The sequence below is a fragment of the Orbicella faveolata genome, unplaced genomic scaffold, assembly GCF_042242905.1.
Source record: "Orbicella faveolata isolate gen_17 unplaced genomic scaffold, um_ofav_v1 contig_15, whole genome shotgun sequence".
Classification (NCBI taxonomy): Eukaryota; Metazoa; Cnidaria; class Anthozoa; order Scleractinia; family Merulinidae; genus Orbicella; species Orbicella faveolata.
In genome coordinates this window covers 7,191,511-7,217,405 of record NW_028301542.1, presented here as the reverse complement: position 1 = coordinate 7,217,405, position 25,895 = coordinate 7,191,511, and the positions used below count along the sequence as shown (strand labels likewise).

The window sequence follows — 25,895 nt, the reverse complement described above, 5'->3', positions numbered from 1 at the left end:
CTTTTATTGCAAGTATATTTCAGCATGCTGCTTAGTTGAGAGCACGCCAAACGTTGCAGAAAATTATAATTGAGGGCAAAAAGTTGAAATTGAGTACAGAAAGATGAAATTGAATTGCATGTATATTATTGACAAATAGTCAAATTATTTCTCTCGTGAAACCTGAAACCTGGAGGACTTCCTTCTATTCCAAGTTGCACTCGAAATCATTGGATTACGAATCACGCTTTTAATATTTATGCCGCCGTTTATGTTATAAACGCACAAACCTACTTAACCGCCGCCAATTATTGTATAGTACTAAGCTAATTAAGAAATCACTTCTGTATTTTTGCAGAAAGTTCACATTTTTGTTGTGACAACGTTTGTTTTCCATGTCATCCAAACAATTCAAACAGGTAGGTACAGCAAACTTCTTGCTTAATGGGGAATTCAACGGAATGGGAAGAAGGGAGCGGTAGGTGACAAATGAAGGGAAAGCCGGACAGAGAAATAGTAGAAAACACAAACATTCAATAACTTGATGATGTATAAACGAACACATGATTGATCATCGCAGTTATACGGACAACTTGAGCAGTAGTGAAATTAAAGCCTGGAAAAAAATTCAGCCTTGCACGGGATTCGAACCCATGACCTCTCCGATACCGGTGCAGTGCTCTATCGACTGAGCTATTAAGCCAACTGGGAGCTGGTTACAATGGTGAAGATACAATTCTGTATGACCGTTCGTATATTCACTTAATAATGGAACCATGCAAACGCTAGATACCACCTAGAAAATGCAAGCCAATGCCAAGAATCGTGCCCAGAAACTTTGACAGGCTAACATCCCTCCCGTACAGTTACACCAGAGAAAATTCCCTCTCGTACAGTTACGTCAAACCCTGAAAATCCTTGAATGAAAGATTCATTTATTAACTTATCTCCTTATTACTAACCTGAACGTGAATATAACTTAGATCTAACAATCGCCTTTTATTATACGACCATTTGGTTCAGTGGGACAATAACTAAAGCAGCCGCCCTAGCCTTAGCTTGATCTTTTTCTTTTCCGAGCTTCATAGCACTCTGTCCGTATTGATAAGACTTCAGGCGGATTATGATTATTCCAACACGGCCTGGTTAATAAATATAAATCTACGTCTGATATTATCTAAATATCAGAGCACAGTTAAGACCCATTCCAAGCCTAAAGTCATAGCGCAGAATTGACATCGACTATTAGGAAGGACTTTATGGTTAACAGTACCTCTCGGAATCGGACGAGTTGTGGATGGTTCTTCAAACAATGGGTGACAGGCAAATCCCAGACCCCACTCCTAGTTTTTTTCAATATCCTCTTGGAATAGGCATAATAGGACTAATGCATCGTGAAATAGCTTCTTTAAAATGAGTCAGTTCATGATACACAAGCGCGTGTATTACTGGCGATTAAACGATATCAAATGGATTTCGAGCCCAAGAAGAGGCAAGCATATCACTGATCGTAAACCCGCTGTCAGCAGATAGTGCAGTCTTGATCGATTATGAAAAACAACATTTTACTGTAAGTAAGTAAATAAGTAAGTAAAAAAAGTCCTTATTCAACGAGGGTAACACAAAACAGTATATACAGACTAATAAACTAGTGGTCCTCTCACAGGATAATAAATGTACTAGAATTAAGATTCACCCAAATAAAGTGTGTACTTGAATAACAAATACCTTGGCAGGGTTTAACGTTGCATTTGTATCGATTTCATAAAACCATTAGAATGTGAAGAAGATCTCGGCATGGAAAGCGGTGCAATATTGGACGATCACATTACCGCATCTTCGACGTATAGCAAAGGTCTTTCGGCCAGAAAAAGCAGGCTACACAGTGACAAGGCCTGGTCGGCTGATTCAAAAGATGAACATCAGTGGCTCCAGATTGACCTGGGTGTTGAGTACACAACAAACGTTACGAAGGTAGCAACGCAGGGAAGCAGTGTATATGATGAATGGGTAAAAGAGTATAAACTGGACTACAGCAACAATGGGACGAGCTTCCAGTACTACAGGGAACCAGGACAAAACACGGACAAGGTAGTATCAAGTTTCCCCTCAAAACGGTCGTTAAGTTACATTTCTTTCATAATTAGTGAGCTTTTTTTAACGATAAAACAAAGCCTTGCAAGATAACTAAGCAAAGGGCCTTGGTCTTGTTTCGAAGAATAAGCACAGAGGCAACTTTAGACACGGATTGCCTTTGTCTGAAGAATTCCTGCTCTGAATCTTCGTAAATACTTAGTGAAAACATATTTACAGGTCGATTAAACGATAAAAACTGTTTGTTACCAAAAAATACTGTTCACGAGTCACTCAATTACCAGTCTCTGTGTTAACTTGGCAGCACAGCAAATGTGGCTTACCTTCGCAACCTCGCCTGCAAGTGTAATGCTGCTCCCGCGATGTTATTCAGCGCTCGAAACGACATCATTTTTCGACAATTCAGAATGTGAGCTTTTTTAATCTACTTCCGGAAACGAACCTAAATGGAAGTACAACGACTTATGGTCTAACAGTGATGGCTCCAAATGATACTTCTGTGACATTTTTTTCTCGTTACCAAATTAGGAATTTGCAGGAAACGTAGACAGGGACACTGTTGTGGAACATAGCCTAACCCCACCAATCACAGCACGTTATATTCGTTTTCGACCGGTAGAATGGAGGACGTGGATTTCAATGAGGGTGGAACTCTATGGTTGTCGACAAGGTATTTTATTTTTGAAGGTCTTCTAATAAGCCACCTAAACACACTGCGCACTCAGATAAGACCTTGTATATTGTTCAAAATTCCAGTTACAAAAGTAATCGGTATCTGATACACGTCAATTAACAAATCAAACCGAGTTCGTTACAGCGGGCTTGCGTTCTACGTTATACTTCGACTAGAATAACTTAAAGGATGTTTCCTTTAGATTTCGACGAGTGCGCTGTTTCAAATGGGGGCTGTAGTCACCAGTGTGTAAACACTGCACCAGGCTACAGATGTGAATGTCCTGCCCCGGAAATGAGCTTATTGTCTGACAACAAAACATGTGTAGGTAAGTACCTAGTCATGGAGATTCAAAGAAAGCGATGAATACTTCCTTTAGTGTGATGTGTAGGTTAGTAACTAGCCATATAGATAATAGGTAAAGGTAAAGTCTGCATACGAGCCAAGTGGCCCGTTAGGCCGGAGCTTATCCCGGTTTCTGTAGCATGAAGCGAATGTCCAGACCCAGAACTGAGCTTATCGTCAGACAGCAAGACATGTGTAGGTAAGTACTCAGTTATGCATGTTATAAATCTGTGTATGATATTATCTAAATATCAGAGCATAGTTAAGACCCATTCCAAGCCTGAACTCATTGAGCAGAAATAGCATCGACCATTGCGAATGGCTTGGTTACCACTAACTCTAGGGACTAGCTGTGTATGGTTTTTAAATTAACAAATAAAGAAGCCTCGACTGTGCTCTGTTCTGTTGTAAAGCACGCAGGAAGCGGTAGAGCACGAAAGAAGTGTAGGGGAAAACGCGAGACGTAGTCGAGTGTTTTTCCCTACTTCTTGAGTGCTCTACCGCTTCCTAAGTGCTTTGCAACAGAACAGAGCGCAGTCGAGGCTTCTTTATTTGTTTTATGATAAACAATCCGATAATTTCCCCACGCATTTGGCTGAATTTTCAAACCAAACTTTATTTTACAAACGAACAAAAGTGGCGTCAGCCGTGCACTGTTCTCTGATAAAGCACGCTAAAATAAGCCAATCACAATCCTTGTTAGAACTGTTCAAATAATTTGATTGGCTAACGAAGCGACAGCTGTCAATCACAAACTGGACTTCAGCTAAGCTTTCAGTTTCGAGTAGTTTGAGCGGCTTTTGAGGGAAGAAAGATGCCTTCGAAGTTCGCTTTTAAGTTGATTTTTAAATACGGATCTAAAGGCAGGTGAAGGTTTATAGTCCAGAGGAATCCAGCCGTATTGTGGCCCATGAAAACGTGTACTTTTCCAGTGGGAATTACGAAACGCGGAGCTCAAAGCTTTCGGATGAAAATGCGAAATGCCGAGTTGAATTTGAAAAGAGCTACAGTTATTTACGGCTTGTAGCCGCATGCAGCAAGATTGCCCGAACTAGCGTAAAAGTTAGAAAGACTAAACGGCTCCCACTGGTACTACTCCGAGTACAGAAGAGAATATCAGAGCAAGCTTTGCACTGACCACTCGTCGGTCCACTTCGCTGAGATGACCGCAGAACGAGCGTTACTACACTGCATGTAAGTGTTGTTTGAGCAATTGAGAATTTTTCAAAAATAAAGCTTCTCATCATAAACAGAGACTGTTCAATTGTTGTTTTCTGTCGTTGTTTTACTTCTTAAGTATAATTTCTGCCTTTGTAACAAATATAATGTCTTTTATCGAAGCACTGTTTAGGTTGAGAATTTGTTTATTTCGCTACGTGTTTTGTCGGCGGGAATATAGCAAAACTTGTTATTTTAGTACAGCTATAACACTACTGTCGCTAACAATGGTCTCTGTGAGCCATATTTACTACACACAAATAACTCGTTTCCATTGCGTTTGTCTGAATCACAGGGAATGTTTAATTTGGGGCAAATTTGTCAAAATTCCGAAGCAAAAATTTGAAAGCCAACTTACCGTCATCAACCCATGCTCTGTTCTCTGATAAAGCACGCTCTTTCAGCCAATCAGAGCGCGCGTTATATGGAAACTTTATTATAAAATTAGATAATTGGCAAGTCCCAGTTCTCATTCCGATGATTTCAAGCCTCTCTTGGAATATGCATAAAAGGACTAAAACATGGTGATATAGCTTCTTTAAAATGAGTCAGTTCACGATACACAAGTGCGTGTATTACTGGCGAATAAGCCTTATCATATGGTTGTAGAGCCAAAGAAGAGACAAACTATCACAAATTGTAAACCCAATGTCAACAGATAGTTCTTGATCGATTATGAAGGAAAACGCTGCAGTGTATACTTGATTAACAAATACGTGGGCAGGGTTTAACGTTGTATTTGTATCGATTTCATAAAACCATTAGAATGTGAAGAAGATCTCGGCATGGAAAGCGGTGCAATATTGGACGATCACATTACTGCATCTTCGACGCATAGCAAAGGTCTTTCGACCAAAAAAAGCAGGCTACATAGTAGCAAGGTCTGGTCGGCTGGCTTAAACGATGAACATCAGTGGCTCCAGATTGACCTGGGTGTTGAGTACACAACAAACGTTACGAAGGTAGCAACGCAGGGAAGCAGTGTATATGATGAATGGGTAAAAGAGTATAAACTGGACTACAGTAACAATGGGACGAACTTCCAGTATTACAGGGAACCAGGACAAAACACGGACAAGGTAATATTAAGTTTCTCCTCAAAAATGGTCTTTTAGTTACATATTTTACCAGGCTTTTTAGAAAAACAAACAAAACAAAACAAAACAAAACAAAACAAGCAAAGGGCTCCCAAGATCCTGGCACTTGTGAATCTCATGACTCGAATATTAAAAGCAGCATGTTGAGTTCAATCTTTTTCAAACTTTCCCTTGGTCGATTTCAAAAAACATAAAGTACAGAGGCAACTTTAGACATGAATTGCTTTCCTCTAAAGAATTCCTGATCTGAAACTTCGTCCAGACTAGACTGTTCACAGTCCCCTATTTTTCCGTGAGATCGTAGCTGTCAATCGTTGAGTTCGATGGGCCGCCATCTTGGTCTCTTGATGCGAGCGAAACCGGGGAGAGTACAAAATGCCCGTGGGTAGTGGCGGTGGGGTTAATAGCGTGGTGGTGACGGGGCGGAAAAAATAGGGAGACTGTAACAGCTTCACTCTGTCTGGTGTTCGCTGGGTTAGTTGCTCCAGCAACGGCAACACCTGATTGGTCGAAGGGACAATAGAGTTCATCAGAGCATAGCAGAGCGTTGACAACTTGAGTGACAGAAAGTGACATTCATCACTTCGCGGCTCAGGCCAAAATGCCATCGATTTCAAGAGATTTTCTGGAGAATGGTTTGATTTTGATGGTCTGTCTGCTTCTTGTCTTGGAGGATTGGTGTTAAAGCGCGAGCAAAAGGAGGCCGTTTCTCGTTTACTCGAAGGAAAGGATGTTTTGGCGGTTCTTCCAACTGGTTTTGGCAAGAGTTTAAAATATCAAAGTTTCGTTTTGGCGAAGGAAATGGCTGAAAGCTCCGCTGGTTGCTCTTATTTCCGACTGAAATTTTACAATAAATGCCACAAAGACGGCACGCATCTGAATAATTGGAATTCTCTGGGGGCTTTGCCGCTTTTTTTGGAGTCAGAGAAGAGTTCTTCCGTCCCGCATTCATTCGACTCAACTTAGTAAACCTTCAAAATGTTTCGAAACTCACAACACAGTAACATGTATTCATATCATCTTCCCTGATTTGACAGATTTTTTCTCAGGGGAGGAGATTGTTAATTGATTTGACTAACGGAGGCGCCAGACTGGCGGCCGCGCCCCTTGAACACAAGACAGAGTGAAGCTGTTACAGTCTCCCTATTTTTTCAGCCAGCCGTGCCCTGCACCACCCCTACCCACGGGCATTTTGTACTCTCTCCAGTTTTGCTCGCATCAAGAGACCAAGATGGCGGCTCGTCGAGCTAAACGATTGACATTTACGATCTCACGGAAAAATAGGGGACTGTGAACAGTCTACGTCATATTTACAAGCGGACAAAATGATAACAACTCTTTGTTACCAACAATACTGTTTACGAATTTTAATGACTGGAAACCATTCCTTGAACGTTTTGGCCTATGTAATGACTGTTCCATCGGTAGTCGTTTTCTTGAATTCCCATGGCATCGAATAAGTCTGTTTTGGATAAATGCCTTCAAAAAAAAAAAAAACTGAACGGAAATGCCATTCAAATACAAGCTACTGTTTTAACTTGGCAGCAGAGAGAAGGCTTACTTTAGAAACCGTGCATTGTGCTGCTCCCGCGAGGTTACGCAGCCGCTGAAACGACATCATTTTTCGACAATTCAGAATGTATGATTCTTGTATTTACATCTGAAATCGAAACTAAATGAAAATATAACAACGTACAGTGTAAAAGCAAGGCTTTCAAATGATACTTAAGTGACATCTTTCTCGTTACCACTTTAGACATTTGCCGGAAACGAAGACAAAAACACTGTTGTGTCACATGGCCTAGCCCCGCCAATCACTGCACGTTATATTCGTTTTAGACCAGTGGATTGGAAGGGTTGGATTTCAATGAGAGTGGAACTCTATGGTTGTCGACAAGGTATTTACACTCAGATGACAACTTGTATATTGTTCAAAATTCTAGTAACAAAAGTAGTAGGTATCCGATATTCGTACATTGACGGATCAAAATGATCTAAGTTTTTGACACTGAGGGAGCTCCTCACAGCGGGCTTGCCTTTTACATTATACTTTGCCTAGAATAACTTAAGTGATGTTGCCTTTAAATTTCGACGAATGTGCTGTGTCAAACGGCGGCTGCAGTCACCAGTGTGTTGACACCGCACCAGGCTACAGATGTGAATGTCCAGACCCAGAGCTGAGCTTATCGTCTCAAAACAAAACATGTGCAGGTAAGTACCCAGTCATGGAGACTACAAGAAAGAGATAAGTGCATGAACTACTGATTTTATAGTGTTTGAAATAATATTGAGTCAAGTCAACTAAAGTCAAGTCCGTCAATATCTGTAGTCATATACGAAATCGTATCGTGGTTATATGGCTTTTTCACAAGTCGCCTGAATTCACACTAGAATACGATATCGATAGGAATAAGATAAAACCTTATATGATCACATTTCTTTAATTTATGCGTTAACAGTAATGCAGTGGAGTTTTAAAATGCTTGTGTAGTTTAGTCGTTGTCTGATCTCTAAATGGATCTTGTTCCACAGACCAGATCGTCTGTCGTGTAGGTCGTGTAGGTCATTTCATAAATTTATTCAGATATTCCAATATTTTGCGTTTACACTGGAAATATTGATCAAACAAAATCCACTTCAAATACAATGGGGGATAGATAATAAGACTTGTGTAGGTAAGTAACCAGCCATGCTGACTACAAGAACGCGAAAACAGTACCACGTTAACTTTCTGTACGGGGAACTTCCTCCTTGCAATTGTTGACCTTTTAAGGTCATTCCCTCGAAAAAGAACGCACAATAGATTTTCATTCAAATTTAGCCTGTTGGCTGCTTATATCAAGAGAACTTGAATTGTGAAATGAAAAGGGGGGGGGGGGGTCCTGGTATTCGAGTAGGAACAAGAAGACCTTCAATAAACCCCATAATTCCTTAAATTATCTGCTTTTGGAAACGTTTATATTTGAACCACTCACTTTACGCTTTGTGAGAGCAGAAAAATAGAGAGAAATTTAAGCGAGAAATACAACAATGGATGTATTGCATCAATGTTAAGGAGCAGTTTGATGTACGTTTCATGATAAAGGCACCCACATTTAGTCCACAAGGATTCAATATTTCCAAGCACACAGTGTTCTTGAGGGCATATATTATCTTTAAGAGTGCTAGCTATGCCCTCATTTTCAGTGATAATTTATTTCTCCGCAATAGAAATTGGTCTATATTCACCGTAAAGAAAGAAGGTGATCGCTGCATACAAACTAAATAAAAAAAGTTTAGGTCCCGGTGCTCGTTTCCGAGAAAGAAATGATGATTTGCCTCTCGCAAGCCAAGCCGTTTTGTTGTGTATGTGCACGCGCTCACGAGCGTGCGCTAATGACGCGAAAATCGTGCGCAGTAGGGATGCGCAATGCAATTCTGAGGAATAACATTAAAACAAATTCCTTTTAAAAAAATTGCACGAGCCTTACTTGTGTTCAACTACGACATCTTTGATTTAATACCAGCATCGATCGAAGAACGCTATAGATTTGAGTATGTCCAGGCAACTGCCCTCATACACAAGGTTAATGCTTCACGTTCTCTTCCAGGCCTCTTAGCATGGAATTCTGCAAAACACACCTGTAAAGCCCTCAGGTCCAGGCTTTTTGGGATAAACCCAGAAGCCTCACAACAACCAATATCAACAAACAAATATTTACATGCATGATGATTAAGATAAGATAAGATAATTTATTTAACGTCATATACATAGGGGTGGTTACTGAGTCCCCGAGCTGGAGGCTCATCATAAAAGTGTCCTACAAACTAAATTTTACTGCATTTATCTATGCAATTAATTTGGTCGAGTGTAAAAATAGTTAATAAAATAAATAAGTAAGGTCCTTGAAATTTCTTACTTTCACGTGATTAAAAGTAAGAAACAAGGGATCTTAAGACCAACTCGTACTAGCTGTATAAGTACATGTATGTTAACAAATCACTTCGATTAACCTTCACTTCAACCTGACGGAGTCTTTTTATCGTGTTTAGCTTTAATTCCCATTCAATACGAACATTCCGGCGATCACACGGATAATGTTTTCTTCAGATGTAAACGAGTGTGCTGTGGCAAATGGAGGCTGTAGTCACCAGTGTGTTAACACTGCACCAGGCTACAGATGTGAATGTCCTGCCCCGGAAATGAGCTTATTGTCTGACAACAAAACATGTGTAGGTAAGTACCTAGTCATGGAGATTCAAAGAAAGCGATGAATACTTCCTTTAGTGTGATGTGTAGGTTAGTAACTAGCCATATAGATAATAGGTAAAGGTAAAGTCTGCAAACGAGCCAAGTGGCCCGTTAGGCCGGAGCTTATCCCGGTTTTTGTAGCATGAAGCGACTAGGAGTATTTCTACTCCCCCCTGGATGGGATGTTAGTCCATCGCAGGGTTAGCCCCAGCATTAAGTTCGCCGGTACCCATTTATACACCTGGGTGAAGAGAGGCACTGTGAGAGTAATGTGTCTTGCCCAAGAACACAACACAATGTCCCCGGCCAGGGCTCGAACCCGGACCGCTCGATCCGGAGTCGAGTGCACTAACCATGAGGCCACCGCGCCTCCCTAGCCATATAGATAATAAGAACACGATAACAGTTTTACCTCAATGTGACGCGTTCTATTTAATTGCACATTGTAAGGAATTTATTCCAATTGTTTACTTTTAAACGTACTTCCTGCACACTCACTAAGCAACAACCGAACTTCGCCACAAGTACTCGTTACTGTCTAATATTTTTATATATAGCGGAGCTCCTGCGCGCCGAAGGTGTGTGAGTGGAGCCCCATACCGTAGAAAATTTGGTTACCCATCGATCTAAAAATTTTTTGACGTGACTGTCCGTACGTCCTTACGCCAAGCCAAATTGGTTGCTGGCCGAGCCCAATACCTTGTACCCTACCTTAGGTACATCTTTGACATTGGACATCCGTGTCATTTTTTAATTGACAGCTGTCAAATCAAGGTTTCCTCTGACCAGTATCACGTAACAATATCGCGGGCAACAACAACAACTTTATTTGTACTCGACATAGAAATTAGGGTTAGATGAACAAAAATAAGTTAAATTATCTAATGTTAAAGATTCCATAGTTTGTTCTTGTCTTTGGGAGAGCATAAGTCGTTCTAGATGAAAGCCTTGTATTGCGGTTATGGGTATCTTTTTACCGAAGTGAAAAAGAAGAACTCAAATTTGTAGAAAGAGGATGATTTTGAAATTTGTACATGAAAACAGCATTGAGAAAAGTAACTGCATCCAATAACTTGATAACATTTAATTTTTTAAAAGTGGACTGGAATGTTTAAGGAAGCTAGAAAAGGCAACGAGTCTGATGGCTTTCTCATGTATGACAAAAAGAGGTTGCTAAGTAGATTTATAAGTATTACCTCAATCTATTATACAGTATGATAAAAATGGATCAATTAGAGCATAACCAAGGTCTAGCAAGGTTTTGTTATTAAGATAATAGCAGAGTTTAGATAAAATGCCCACACTTCTTTTAACCTTTTTAGCAATGTAATAAATATGGCTTCTCCAGCTAAGATGAGAGTCAATATAAATTCCTAGATATCTAATAGAGAATTCCTGAGTTAATAAATGATTGTTAATAGATAACATAATTGACTTAGGTGATTTTCTTTGGACTGGGTGAAAATACAACAAAATTTGACTTGTCAATATTAAGGCAGAGTTTGTTTGCACATAGCCAGGAATGAACCCTACTAAGTTCATTGTTAAGATTGCTTTCAAGTATATCAATATTATTATGTTTATAGAATAGGTTTGCATCATCAGCAAAAAGTGGGAAATCTAATACCTTTGAGCAGTTATGAAAATCGTTTATATAAATTAAGAAAAGCAGGGGTCCCAGTACTGAGCCCTGGGGAACACCAAAGCAAACAGTTTCCTTAACAGAGTAAGTATTACCAAGAGATACAAATTGTTTTCTATTATTCAGATTCGAAGTAACCCAACATTTAACAATACCGCGTATGCCATAGAACTCAAGTTTAGTAAGTAGTATCTCATGGTTCACAGTATCAAAGGCTTTACTGAAATCCAAGAATACTCCACAAGAATATTCATGGTCTTCAGTTGCCTTTTGTTCATTATCAATAATACTTAATACTGCATGGTCATTTGAATGATGGGAGCGGAACCAAGATTGCTTACTGTAGATAAGGCACCTCGATTGGATCACAGGCTCAAGTGAGGTTATTACTCTGGGGAAGAAGGATCGAATACGTGCAAAGGCAAAATTTTAGCGCAATTCAACCCCTGGCGCGTTGTTGACTTCTTTCCCGACGTATTCATTGCACAATCGTCTCTTGGAAAGTCCCTTATATATTTCGTACGAAATGTCTACAATCACGGGTACGCTTATTGGGTATAATTTGCAAAAATTTGACTGAAAAAAAAAAAAAAAGCGAAACCACACAATGAACAATTACATGCTCACAATTGACATTGTTTTGAATTTCTGATCCGAGAAAACAAATCCTCTTTTTCCTTTATGGTTAATTAGTGCAATCAGAAGCTCCGCTTTTAGACTTGGCCTAATCTATATATTATTAAATAAATATCGTCAACGAAGCGCGTTGGTTTGGAGTTAATTTTCCCCACAACTGAGTTAAGACGCAGCTGAGCTTCCTACTTCAAGTTCTTTCCCACGCCCGGACCTTTAACTGGAATGCGGTAAAATATACTTATGACAGCACTGAGATGCAGACGTGTCAGATATATCCAGGACTGAACGCAAACGAGATTCAAATTCCTTACGATGATCATCACAAAGTGTCCTCATTGGTAAAAAGTCACCAAAACATATGCAATTCTTTTAAATATGAAGTAATATGAAAATGTCAAATAACCCTGCCAAATATGAAGTACTAATTGAACAATCCTTGCGTTCAATCCTGGACATAAGAAGGACTTGTCGAGATATATTCAGAAACTTAGAGAAACTATGTCACAGGTTTCTGGCCACGCAAAAAAATACCTTTAAACTGAAGGTAACCTGAAAACAGTAGATCACTACGTGCAACGCCTTCTCAGTCGTTTTGATTGCGTGACGCATCCCGTCATGCTTTAGTTTAGATACGGGACCTTTAGTTGACTTCTCCTCGTGCAAAGGAAAACGTTTTGAAACGCTACCTAGTGTTTTTGTAGCTTCGCTACCTAGTTTAGTTGTAGCTTCACCCGAAGCCACATATGAGTATGGTTCATTACAGTCTTTGACAGTCCTGAACCCGGATGATTTGTAAGCCTTCGTCGCAACATTGTTGCTGAATAAACGGATTGGATTGTTAGACGTAGGACTCGTACCACTGCGTTCTCGCGCCCCATTTCATACCGAAAGGCGGGCGCTACACTACGATAGAAAACACAAAAGATATAATAATACACAAAACAACACGCAAGGATGGTTAAGGATGCAAAAGATTAACGCGGATTACAAACGACGATCTTGAAAAATATAGGCTAAACTTTTCAAGATGCGAGACTGTGAGGTAGCTCTTTCATTGACAACAATTAATTTAAGTAATAGGCGAAAAAATAACATATGCGTGCACAAAACGCTAGCGCGAAAAGTGGGTTGACAAATCGAGTTGACGAAGGTCACATAAATCTGCCCCAGACTTAAAACCATATTTTGACTTTTATAGAATCACGAGGACTCAGATGACCAAATAAGATGTAAAATATGTCACTGTTCAAAGCATAAACTTTACTTAGACGCCAAAAACACAATTCTCAAAAGCTGTTGTTGCTTTCAGTTCTTTCATTTAAGAAGCATCTGATTTGAGGAGGCCGCGTGGCCGAGTGGTTTAGGGTGCTGAATTTCAAATCTGGAGGTCCCTCGTTGAATTCCTCGGAAGCCCCGAGTTCAACTCCTCGACCGCGTTGTGTACATAGCCAACTGGTCAGCCTCTCACCAGTTGGGATTCTTGATAGCTTATGTTATCTTTGAAATATATTTTTTTATTTATTTACAGTGTCCCCAATCAGCACATTAGTGCTAAAACACTTAAATAAAGATAAATTATTAATTTATACTCATCCGGATAATTTTAGCATCTCCTCAACAAATTGGTCCGCTGGCGACGCGGTTAAAGAAGAGAGAGAAAGAGACAGAAAAACAAACAAACAAACAAACAAACAAACAAACGAATAACGTGAATTTTCAAATATACTCTTCCGATCAAAGAGCTTCTTTTCGAATTTCTGTTGAACTGGGAGAAACGACGTCCATTTGTACCAAATTGCTTGGAAACTTCAAATCACAATGGTGAAAATAAATTTTCAAATAATAATTGTTCAAAGATTGCAGTGCTTTAAGCTTGTCTAAGCTTTACTGTGGTGTTATCAAACCTATTCCATTTTTAGCATGTCAACAAGCTCTAGGGATGGAGAATGGTGATATCCTGGACGAACAAATCACTGCTTCTTCAGAAGAAGGTAGCAATCATGCCGCTCACCAAGGAAGATTACACTTTAAAAAAGTTCAAGGTATATTTGGAGCTTGGACAGCTGATAATGACGATCTTCACCAATGGCTTCAAGTTGATACTGGCAGTCCTTATACTAAAGTAACACGTGTAGCAACACAAGGAAGGGATGCGACCGGTACCAACCAGTGGGTGACCAGGTACAAACTGCAATACGGGAGTAACGGCGTACACTTCCGGTATTACCGGGAGCAAGGACAAACCACAAACAAGGTAAATTAAAAACGGCCTGTCTTATCAAGGGTTCTCAATGGGGTTAACCGTTAGCCGTAATACAGGCCAAAAATTTAGCCGTCAGGCGTACAAATTGGAAAAGTGTACCCTTCAGTCATAAAAAAGTAATAACCGTCAAAAAAATTGTATCCACAAAAGTGAAAATCTCAATATCGTTTGTCAATATACTCTTCGCTTGCACTGTCACGCAATAAAAATATGAATTCGAAAACCATTCAGTGGATAAAATCAAGAACTCTTTATGTTGTAGGAGATAAAAAAAGAAGACACTTTTCCAAGTTTTAGGTCTGTGCGTTTTCCCAGACTTCAGATATTCGACGAAATATTTTGCACAAATTTACAGAGCCCAATATGGAGCCGCCATGTTGGTATACCCGTTGTACACCAACAAATAATTATATGGGCTCCTGTGGATTTCATCCTTTTGATTGTCATCTCGTGATAAAAATAGTAAATTAAAATCAGTCTCAATTTTGAAGTTTCAATTTTGTTTACAAATTAAATTTGGTGGTCCAGTTTACAATCTCATCCAAGATAAAATTCGTAAGACGAAACCTTTCACGAAAATACTTACGAAATTAAAATCCAAAAGTTGGATATATGATGTGTAATTTTTGATTTTAAATTTTGGATAGGTTTTACGGAATTGAAAAGCAATTTCAATTTTTTTTTCAATTTTTCTTCAAGCATGAATCCGACTCCACAGTTAGGTATCTGAAAACTCATATTTCATAAAAACAGTATTTTTTTTTTTACCTTAGCTTTTCAACACATCTTTAACCATGAAATAACTTTCCAAACAGTAATGTGATGATCAATAATGTGAGAAAGAGTTGTTTATGTTTATGATATGCCCCAAACAGGACTTTTCTGGAAACACGGACCAGAGTACTGTTGTTTCACATGAACTAAACCCACCAATCAGAGCACGCTACGTCCGTTTTCGACCAGAAACCTGGTACGGCCACATCTCAATGAGGGTAGAGCTCTATGGATGTCAAGGTAGTGCAAAAAGGCTTTCATTTCGCACTCATATAAATAATGCTTTGTACAGTCTAATCTAAAGAAAGGAAAATGAAACAGAAAATATTAAGTGTTTTGAAGCACATGAAGAGGTCTTTGCCATTCCCTTGTTACCAAATAAAGAAATGGTTGACGCCCCCATCTCGTTAATAAGCCATTTATGAGTTGCTTTAGCTTCTGTTTCAAACGAGTTTTGGTGCATATGGAAATGAGATTCTATTGCACTTTCACTATCACGCGAATCAAACTCATTTCCACACTAAAGGTTGTGCGCCAGAACTCGTTTTAAAACAGGGAGAGATGAGCAACTCGGAAATAGCCTATTTGATCTCACTTCTCCCCGGCCCAAACTTCTGGTGGGATGCTAGAAAAACCTCTTTATCCCAAATATATGTATACTAAAGCTGTCGAATTCGTACAGAAAGATCACCAAATTTTCCATTGGCGTATGTCGTTCGAGAACTTTTAATTATCGAATTACGCACAAGGATTAAGCTCTCGAGCGCTGTGGGCAAATTTTTCAATTGTTAGGCTTCAAGGAACAGATAACAAATCTATACCATTTCAGAAAGATTCGAATACGGGAAATGTGATTTTACCGTGGAAATGGATTTTGTTATTTTAAAAAAAAACTTTGTACAATACTTCCTTCTTTGTTGTTTTGCTAACCCCATTTCTTTAGAGATAAATGTGATGCTCACCAGCAAATTGCTCTATCAGCCATAGATCGATGTACTCTTCTATACATTAAGTATTTAACGACATCTCATAGGGAATACGATTTTTGGTAGAATTTCTCCCGTTAGTCATGATCAATATTTGTGCCATATTCGAATTCGTATTCGTGTTCGTACTGCTTCCATAAAATTTTTAGAATGTCATGATGCTCTCGGCATGGAAAGTGGTGCAATCTCTGACGGGCAAATCAGTGCGTCTTCAGAATATGACCCCAATCATGCCGCCAGCCACGGCAGACTGAACTATCGAGGACAATATGCAGCTTGGTCAGCTCGGACAAATGACGCCAATCAATGGCTTCAGATTGATCTAATCAGCTACTACATCACAGTAACACGCATAGCAACTCAAGGAAGAGGTAGTGATGTATACGACCAGTGGGTAACTAAGTACAATCTTCAGTACAGTAATGACGAAGTGACCTTTAAACACTACAGGGAACAAGGGCAAAATTCAGACAAGGTGAGATACATTTCATTCGCGACCGACGAACGACTAAACTTTCCTATTAACTATCATTGTTCTAAAATAAGCTTTCAAGGTTGGAAAGGTCTCCCCTTGTTTCGACTCAATTGTTTATGATATATTTTTTCCCTGTATCGTTCATTCGTGTGAGCTACTTACTATGTATACATTCAGTTCCATAAATCTCTCAAAGTGTTTTCTGATTATGTATTTGCGAACATTTCTTTAAGGAAAAAGGATAAATAGGAGTAAAGCGATTCACGCCTCCCTAGCTTACATTTCATTGCATTTCAAGGCGTCGATGAAGTTCAGCTGTTGTTTATGAAATATAAAAAAATACACCAATTGAGCACAATTTTGAACAAAATCGGTGGCATATTTAAAATCTCCATTCAAACAGTTCCAGCTGTATTGAACTAAATTGTCAAATCCTAGGAGTTCGTCAACTAATTTTACATACGTACATGGAGAGCTAAAAATTTTCAAACTGTTTTCTACATCTGCTAATGAAATAATCCGACATGCACCCGACTCAACGCCTTGTCTTTAAAGCGCTTTTTTATACGTAATATGGCTCGACGGCACGACGTCAACGGCATCAAAAACGTCACGAAACAAAAGATTTAATAAGCAGAGCAATGGCTATGCACGTGCGCTATAAATCGTTGTAAATTTTGTGGTCGTCCTCTGCAAAACAACGTGAAATGAGCAAGTTCTATGTATCAGCGACTCTAGAGAACACATACAATGAGGGCAAATTTTTGGCATTTCTATTTTGGAATTGATCGGAGGCATTACATATTTAGTTTGAGCAGGTTTTCAGACCGATTGGCGTTATGAACAGGTTCAGATAGTTACGAATATCGAAAGTAAAACATAAATTCCTTTTTTACTAGGCGTCGTACCTGGTGTCGCCGTGGCATAGCTTAAGCTCTCTAATATAAGCTCAAGTCTACGGTTCCTTGAATGCCTTCTATACGTAAATTATTGTTAAAGAACAGAGCAAGATAATAGGCTGTGCTCTTATTCTCGGTATATCTTGGACTGGAAATAGTTTGCCGTGGAGGTTCATGCGGGAGACAAATGTCATTTGCATTTGACGAGACTCTCCTCATTTGTCTGAGGCCCCGTCTACACGCATCCGGACATTTTTTTAATCCGCAACTTTTTCTTTCCAGATACGGCTTCCGTCCACACGCATCCGGCAAATTTGGCAGCGAATCCGGATAGTTTTGAATCCGCTCTCCAGTATGGAAAAAAATAAATCCGCAACGAATCAGGTAACGTGTGGACGGTGAATCCGGATATTTTCGAATCCGATGACCTAGCAAATCGTGTCCAGTCTATTAAGGAACAACAAACCAATATGGCGGCACAGCGTGTATGCCTAGTTTCTCTACAGTGAATTCGGATACCATCGGATGCGTGTGGACAGGCAAATTCGATTTGAATACGCTACGTGTGGACGGGGAAAATTTTGAATTCGGAAAGAAAAAGTTGCGGATTCAAAAATGCGGATACGTGTGGACGGGACCTTAATTGCAAGCTAGTTTCAGCCCAATATCGAGAATACGCATGCGGCTTATTGCAGCAAGAGTGAGGAGCTCTAAAAATAAGTTGTGGAACGACTCATCTCGGCTCGTGTTCCCTCAACATTTGCTGTTGTTCCAAACTTCCACTTGTATTTCTATATCTCGATAACAAAGAGATTCCATGTTGCCGTTCATCCGTTCAGTAATAGTTCACAGATGACGTCAAAATGCGGTAAGAACAAACATATGGCACAGGAGCCGTTAGCGGAGTGTGTCACTGATGTTCTTACAGCACATCTTGACGTCTTCTGAGAACCATTACTAAACAGACACAAGGTAACATGGAACCTACCTGTTTTATAATAAAGAAACAAATAAATGTCCTCCAATAGATCATTAGGAAGAACAAAAAACGTAAGAGGGAGAATAATTTGACTTTTATTAGACAGAATAATGGATAATTATTTTATTGACTATTTTAGGTTTTTGCGGGCAATACAGACAGGGTCACCGTTGTGTCACATGACCTGAACCCGCCAATCAGAGCGCGATTCATCCGTTTTAAGATAGTGACTTGGGAAGCACACGTTTCAATGAGGGTGGAGCTCTACGGCTGTCCAGGTTCTGTGCATTTTTCCCAAAATAATCATTCAATTATAACTCTTTGAACCCAGATTGCATGCATTTAGAGATCTCTTAGATGATAGAGGAAACATGGGAAATCTTGAGGTCACAGCACGTCTTGATGGGAAGGCATGTGAAAGTCGCTTTATCCCATGTAGAACATATATATTGCAGTGCAAAAACTCCTCTCCCTCGCTTCCAAATTAAATGGGGCCTTCCTTTCTCTGAACGTAATAAAAAAGGTTAAGGCAAACGATCATATAGTGAAAGCAGATTAAATTTTGAGGATTATTTCAAATGAAGAAATAACAGGGGAACAAGTGAGACATTAAGCCGGTTATACGTGAAATGTATACAAGGCAAATAGTGTTTGTCTGTTTACCTTTTTTTTAACAGTATCTGTCTGTATTAGGAGCATGTTTGCAATATAATACAACACCTCCTGCGGGCCAGTTTTTATCAGTTCTAAATTGAAAACTTACCTGCAATTTAAAAGAGTATACCAGCTAACAATGCCCCGGCTGCTCCAAAGTTTGCGATAAGACCTAGGGAATCCTTGTAAACTTGTGCAACTTTAGATCGGTTATTGATCTAAAATGAAAATGAAGGAAAAAAAGAAAAGAGAAAACTCATTACTGACGTTGTAGTTGTGTTGATTTTAAGGGTTTTTGTTTCGAATTAAATTGAAATCAATTTAACTTTATAAAGCTCAGGTGTGTTTTATTCATCTATTAAGGGCTTTTTTTTTCGAATTAAATTGGAACTAGTTTTTACTTTATGTAGCTTAGTATATTTCAATAAGTAAATAGTGTTCCCAATTAGTTGTTTTGAGCTAAATACCATAGACACCGGAATAAAGTATTTCATTCATTTTCTCAACCTTACCTTTAGAATGTCAAGAAGCACTAGGTATGGAAAGTGGTAAAATAACTGACAGTCAGATAAGCGCCTCGTCCAGGTATAATGACTTTGGTTCCGCCAGAATGGGCAGACTACACAATCAAGAAGGAAGTGGAGCTTGGACAGCCGCCACAAATGATGCCAATCCATGGCTCCAAGTTAATTTTGGAAGTTACGTTACCAGAGTGACACGCGTAGCAACGCAAGGAAGGTATGGAGAATTTATCCAATGGGTCATTGACTACAAACTACAGCACAGTCAGGATGGAGTTAACTTTCAGTACTACAGGGAACAGGGACAGACCACAGACAAGGTGATAAATAAGAAATTGATCGAAGCCTTAAGGCTTTCGAGACAATATCAATAGTAAAGAGTAAATACCACTGAAGCGAACAGTTCACTCAAATCACTAGAACAAAGCTATTTAGTTTATAAATAAAATGCTCGACTGTGTTGGTAGGAAATTGAAATAGTTACCTATTTAGCAACTTAAGCTTGATAAAAGTAAATCAAGTTTACTGAGCTAGTGATTTTGTGAAGTTGAGTTTTCGAGAGTCTTTCGTTAGAGCAAAGTGCTCTGACGAGTGCTCTTTGTTCTTTTGAACTTCAAGTTGATGGATGTCTTAGTCATTCAATTTCCTTGTCATCCTGCCTGATATCATCAACCTGAGCTTAATTTGGGTTAAGAATTGTTCTATTTAAATAGCGAGGAGATTAAAACGAGACGTAACAGGACATGTAAACGGAAAGGTGGCTTTTTAATGGCACCCAACAGGAAAATTGCGGTGGCCATGCTAGTGGCACTGCTGGAAGTGACGAATTATATTATTATGAGAGAGAATCAGTGGGGGACAGAATAACCAGCAGTTCAAAAAGTATATGTTTTTTCTTTTCTTATTTTTTTCTTTCTGCCATTTGACCGATCTAGGTCTTTACTGGGAACACAGACCAGGACACCGTTGTGTCACATGACCTTAATCCACCAATCACTGCACGTTACATCCGTTTTCAACCAGTAGAATCAAAGACGTGGATTTCAATGAGAGTGGAACTCTATGGTTGTCAACAAGGTACTTAGTTTTGAAGGTCTTCTCTCTAGTAAGCCAGTTACACACAATACAAACTCAAATGACACCTTGTATATTGTCCAAAATTTCAGTTACAAAAGCAATGCCAGTAATGGATATCAGATATACGTCAATTAACGAATCATAACGACCTACGTTACAGCGGGCTCACCTTTAGACTACTAGTAGTCCCTCTTTCGCTTAGTCCGTCTGGCGAAATCCTGGGGGCCAGTAGCGCGCGAAAGGAGGGACTACCACCTAAGCCACAGAGTTTGACCTTCCACGGCCGAGTGATTTTTCGGTGTAGGATTTCTCATCTTGACGTCCTATTATTATTAAACCTTGGGAGATATCCTGAATAAATGCTCAACTATACTCTTCAAGTAGCGAGGCAAAAACATGCCATGAGAAGTAGATCTTCGTGCAATGTTCTTTCAGCGAAACTGCCAAAGAAGTTTTAAAAAGAAGACGGCGACGGAGGGATCTTGTAACGATTTTTGCTGCGTCTGTAGGTGTAAATCTAAAAGTTATTGCGAAAATTTCAAATGCAAAATTTCAACCGAGAATTTACATTGTGTATTTGACATAGGATATCATCCAACTGCGCTGAAATATTTGCCGATAGCAGCGGAAAATTTCGTGTGAATGTTCGGTCTCAAGTGAAAGTCCGGTTCAATCTTTCAAATGGACGGCAGAAAGGCCGAGCTCAGCCGTGAATTCATATTTACTGAATTGTTCTTGGACGATGCTGTTGAGCGGCGAAATCACTATCACGCTCGCAGTCGGGTTAGAGGCGGAAAGCTTTGCCAAACAAAACACTTAATAGATTTAAATCTTTCCAAAGCCTGTTTGCAGAATCGCAAGAACAACACGGCTTGCGAAGCCCGATTCCAAAGTTTCGATTTGCTCCGGTTCCAAAACATTCCTGCAAGACGTCACACGTTTCTCGAATGTTGACAACGTGTTGTCAACGCTCCTAACATAAACCAATCATATTTTTGCGTTGTGAGAGCAACGCATAATTCAAACTCCTTGACTTAGGCGGTAGGCAGAAAAATTTTTTGGGACCATTTTTCGACCGAGCTTTGTAACCGTCCACAAATGTGACGGTCGAGACCTGGGTTCCACTTCACTAAAAATGGCGGCGGGTTCAACTCTGAATGGCGCGGCGTGAAATATGTTTATCCAGATCGACATTTTTTTAGGGGAAAAGCGAACGAATAAGTTTCTCAATGGCAAGAAAGCATGTGTGCCGAAGGAACAGATGTTACAATTGTTCTAGAAACTTGAAGAAGATACTGATGTGGTCACGAAAAAATGGTCCCAAAACATGTTGACAAAAGAGCGAGCGATATTTTGAGACCACTTTGGAGTCATGATCAGCGATTCAATTATGGAGTTAAGGTAAGAACTATCGTGTCAGAACCGAGCATTTATTTCAGTAAACTGTCCAATGCAATGAAACCTGCCAGCTGTACATGTTACTGGCGTTTAATACTAACAGATTTAATTAATAGAAATATTAAGCTCTTTTTAAATGCGGACGCATCTAGGCCCGTAATGCGTCCGCACAGCAAACCTTACATTGTGTTGAATGCTTTTGTACTTGTACCACAGTGGAGTGAATAGAAGTAATGTTCTAGGGCTGGTAGAGCAGGTATAGGCAATGATCTCAATCCTGGTCTTGTTAGTATTTGTTATGCCACCTGGTTTTTATTTTTTGAGGCATAGAAAGTGGTTAACATGCATTTGTAAAATTATGAAGATGCACGGTAACCTTTGAGAGATTGTTCTTGGCTAACATTTCCTGTTTCTCCTAGTATGCTCCCCCCTGTCTCCCACCTGCTTTATATCTTGATTACTTCAAACAAATTTTGTAAAACTTACTTAGATGTAACCGATCTCCACCCCACCCCCAAAGACCTTGTACCAGCTGATACTAGTGAAAATAGGGGCTGAAACATCTTAACTGTCAGAGACATATTATTGGTGGTTTAGTTCAATGTACCTGCATAAGCATGAGAAAGAATATGAGATTTGTGCATCTTTTCAGGCATTTACAGTTTTGTTACTTTGACAGTACCTAACGAGCGTGCCGAGCATTGGGAAGGTTCAGTTTCACATTTCTGGCCAGATTACGCTGGCGTTTTGTGTTTGATGCAGTCGTCCGTAATTTCAGCCGGTGTTTTCCATTAGTTTCTTTCCCCTTTACTCCATTCAAAGGTGGCTTTGGACCACTTGTTTGTGTTGTTGATGTTTTTAACTTCGATTTCTTCTCGATATTGATGTGGGTTGTACTCTGATTTTGACCTTGCTGTTGTGAAGAATAGGCAGTGTAAGTCCGTTTTGATCTTTACCAAAGTGTACAAACGCTGTCGCAAGTGCAGCAACAGGTGCCTGACCTCTTGCTTTTAATATTATCTTTCTATAAACTTCTAAGTATTTCATATAGCATGCCCTAAAATTGTTATCAGTCGTTTTGAGCTTTAGTTGGATGTCATCTTGCACTTGCCTGTGAAGTCTTAATATGTCCTGTAATTGATTGTCTGCTTCAAATCTAGATTCTTTGTCAGATGACTGACTGCTGGAAGTGTCATCTTGGGTTGAAGGGAGATCAAAATCTACATCCATGGGAACACAATAGTCATTGGTGTCCATGTCAATGTCAGCATGATTGTAAGGGTGGGGGGGGGGGGGGAGGGGGGAACACGACACTGTTAATCAATCAAACTTTCAATAAAACTTTCCTTTAATATATAATTATTTACTTTTATTTCCTCATCTTTTGTTTGTACCTCAAAAACTACTGTTTAGTGTTGCATCTCAAGGTGATCAAGATGGTACCAGAAAATATCCATACCCATCCCAAGGAGGGCTACTGGAAATTCCATACAGAATGAACCAAATCTGGAATTTCCACAGAGATTAGGGGGAGGGGTTCAGACCAAATACCCCTCTAAGGGACCAGTATGGATATTTTCTGGAACACGTTTTTAGTGGCAAGTACAAACATAATTATCACCTAGAGAGACAAAAATTACTGCAATATTTAAGTTTAGATGGTTAAAGATTACGAATAACTACATTTTGTTCTACAAACAACAAACATGTCGAGGGATGAGGGGGGCTTACTACCTGAACTAAAATGAACCAAGGGCATAGCACCTTTTTAAACCCATTGATTGGAGCTGGTAGCTCATTGTTCTTGAGAGATGTGATGTCGTGAGAGATGTCATTGATGACATGCTTATTGGTGTGAGAGAGAAAACAGAACAAAACTGACTTAATAGGCCACTTTCGATATATTAAAATTTAGCTTGAAGCGAGGGCTAGAGGACACAAACAAAGGAAATTGAATGACCATGTTTATTCATTTCTTTTGTTTCTGTCCTCTAAGCCTCACTATCAAGCTGAATTTTAAGATATCGAAAGTGGCCTATTGACTCTTCTGTCTTATTTAACTTGGGTGTATTTGTTATACTTAGCAGAAAATCTTCTGAATTCTAAAATATCCAGGATAAGACTCCTAAACATAGGACAAAAAAAAAAAAGAAAGAAAGAAAGAAAGAAAGAAACTAGGGGGCGGGGGGAGGGTGGTGGTAATAATATACAACCTCTCACCTGTGCTTTTTACAGAACATTTATCTCTGTTATGTTGAATGCTTTCAAGACCCTTTGAAAACCTTTCTGATGAAAGTAAAGCTTGCAATACACTATTTGCAAAGCAATTATTGTTTAAATTCTGAATGCCTCGTGGAGTCAGATACATCTTCAATGCAGCCAGTTATTCCAACGGAAGAAGGTGAAACACAGAGAGCCGCTTGAACGAGTGATAAAACAGGGAGACGTTCTGTATAAAATGGAGAACTCTGAGCGCGCAAAATTCCCGCCAGAAATTAATCTTACAGTACGTTACGAGCCTAACTATTTAGCTAGCTATTTGCCATTAAATTGAGATAAAACATTTATCAAATTTCAGTCCAAAGTGGTCCCAAAATATCGCTCGCTCTTTTGCCAACATGTTTTGGGACCCTTTTTCGTGAGCACATCAGTATCTTCTCCAAGTTTCTAGAACAACTGTAACATCTGTTCCTTCGGTACACATGCTTTCTTGCCATTGAGAAGCTTATTCGTTCGCTTTTCCCCTAAAAAAATGTCGATCTGGATAAACATATTTTAGGCCGCGCCATTCAGAGTTGAAGACAAGCAATAAACTGCAAGGCTGATACTACGTGAAAAACGTTTCGAGACACCAACATGACAAGAACCGATAAAGTAGGATCGCAACAGTGGACAGCTGTTTCGCCCTTCTTGGGGCTCGTCAGCACTGTGTAGCGAAGATATGTAACGCCAGCCCAACAGCCAACGCACATAAATTGCAAAATGACCCGCCGCCATTTTTAGTGAAGTGGAACCCAGGTCTCGACCGTCACATTTGTGGACGGTTACAAAGCTCGTTCGAAAAGTGGTCCCAAAAACTTTTTCTGCAGGCGGTAATCCCTCCTTTTGAGTGCTCCTCGCCCCCAGGATTTTGCGCGGCCATTTTTTTCTCGCGGTTTTCTTTCGCGTCACGTACCACGGACTAGGCGAAAGAGGGACTACTCGTAGTCTACATGTAGCTCGCCTTCTACATTGACCTTGATCCGCCAATCACTGCACGTTACATCCGTTTTCAACCAATAGCATCGAATAATTACATAGCAATGAGAGTGGAACTCGATGGAGGTCAAGATTTTGCATCTTCCAGTTATTTAAGTATTTTTATTACTAGTGTTATTATTTGTTATTTTGGTAATGTTATCGACTCACAGCATATAGAAAGGGGCCGTCGATAAAACCAGGAACATGGAACATTCCGGAACATCCCGGAACATCGAATAATTAGAATAATTATGAGAAAAATATGTAAAACTGAATATTCTAAAATAAAATAAACAAAAATAAAGTGGTATCAGTTCCAAATATGAAAAGATATTTTGGAGGGTAGGGGAGTCGGTAGGGGAGGGGTAGGTCATTCAACTGACCACAATGAGTGCAGGTTCCTCTTCTTTCCCGCAAATTGTGTCACGTAGCTTTACAGCACTCTGTTTTTCAACACAAACATGAACGATTCGGACGATGAATAGCGGAGTTGCGGAAGCCCGAGTAACAAGCAAGTTATTATTAATAAGCTAGTAGTAATCAAAGATTAGAGCAGTGCGTTCACGTGCGTGCTTCAAATGTTTGGTCTACTTTGGCGCTCGAATGGCTCTATAAAAGATTAGTGTGATCGAATGTCAGATAACAATGTAAGATAACAATTCAACTAGCGATGAATAGATTATAGCCTGTGGTAAAAGTGTTTTTAATCAATTA

The 25,895-nt window shown here is 39.6% G+C and overlaps 2 protein-coding genes across 2 annotated transcripts in view; both read left to right on the top strand.

Annotated features, from left to right (window-relative positions):
- Nucleotides 1-1,776: 1,776 nt before the first annotated feature.
- LOC110055195 (uncharacterized) lies at nucleotides 1,777-20,750 on the top strand. Its single transcript, XM_089288229.1, has 11 exons — nucleotides 1,777-2,070; nucleotides 2,602-2,743; nucleotides 5,075-5,388; nucleotides 7,163-7,295; nucleotides 8,686-8,691; nucleotides 13,835-14,169; nucleotides 15,054-15,192; nucleotides 16,088-16,413; nucleotides 18,431-18,569; nucleotides 19,464-19,786; nucleotides 20,402-20,750. Exons 1-11 carry the CDS (start codon nucleotides 1,777-1,779, stop codon nucleotides 20,549-20,551), a joined length of 2,301 nt encoding a protein of 766 aa, XP_089144355.1. The 3' UTR covers nucleotides 20,552-20,750.
- A 3,564-nt stretch (nucleotides 20,751-24,314) lies between these two features.
- The window catches only part of LOC110055206 (uncharacterized), a 66,017-nt gene continuing 64,436 nt past the window's right edge, over nucleotides 24,315-25,895 (top strand). Inside the window, exon 1 of the mRNA XM_089288511.1 lies at nucleotides 24,315-24,342. Coding sequence (XP_089144637.1) covers nucleotides 24,315-24,342 — 28 coding nt within the window. The remainder of the gene's footprint in view (nucleotides 24,343-25,895) is intronic.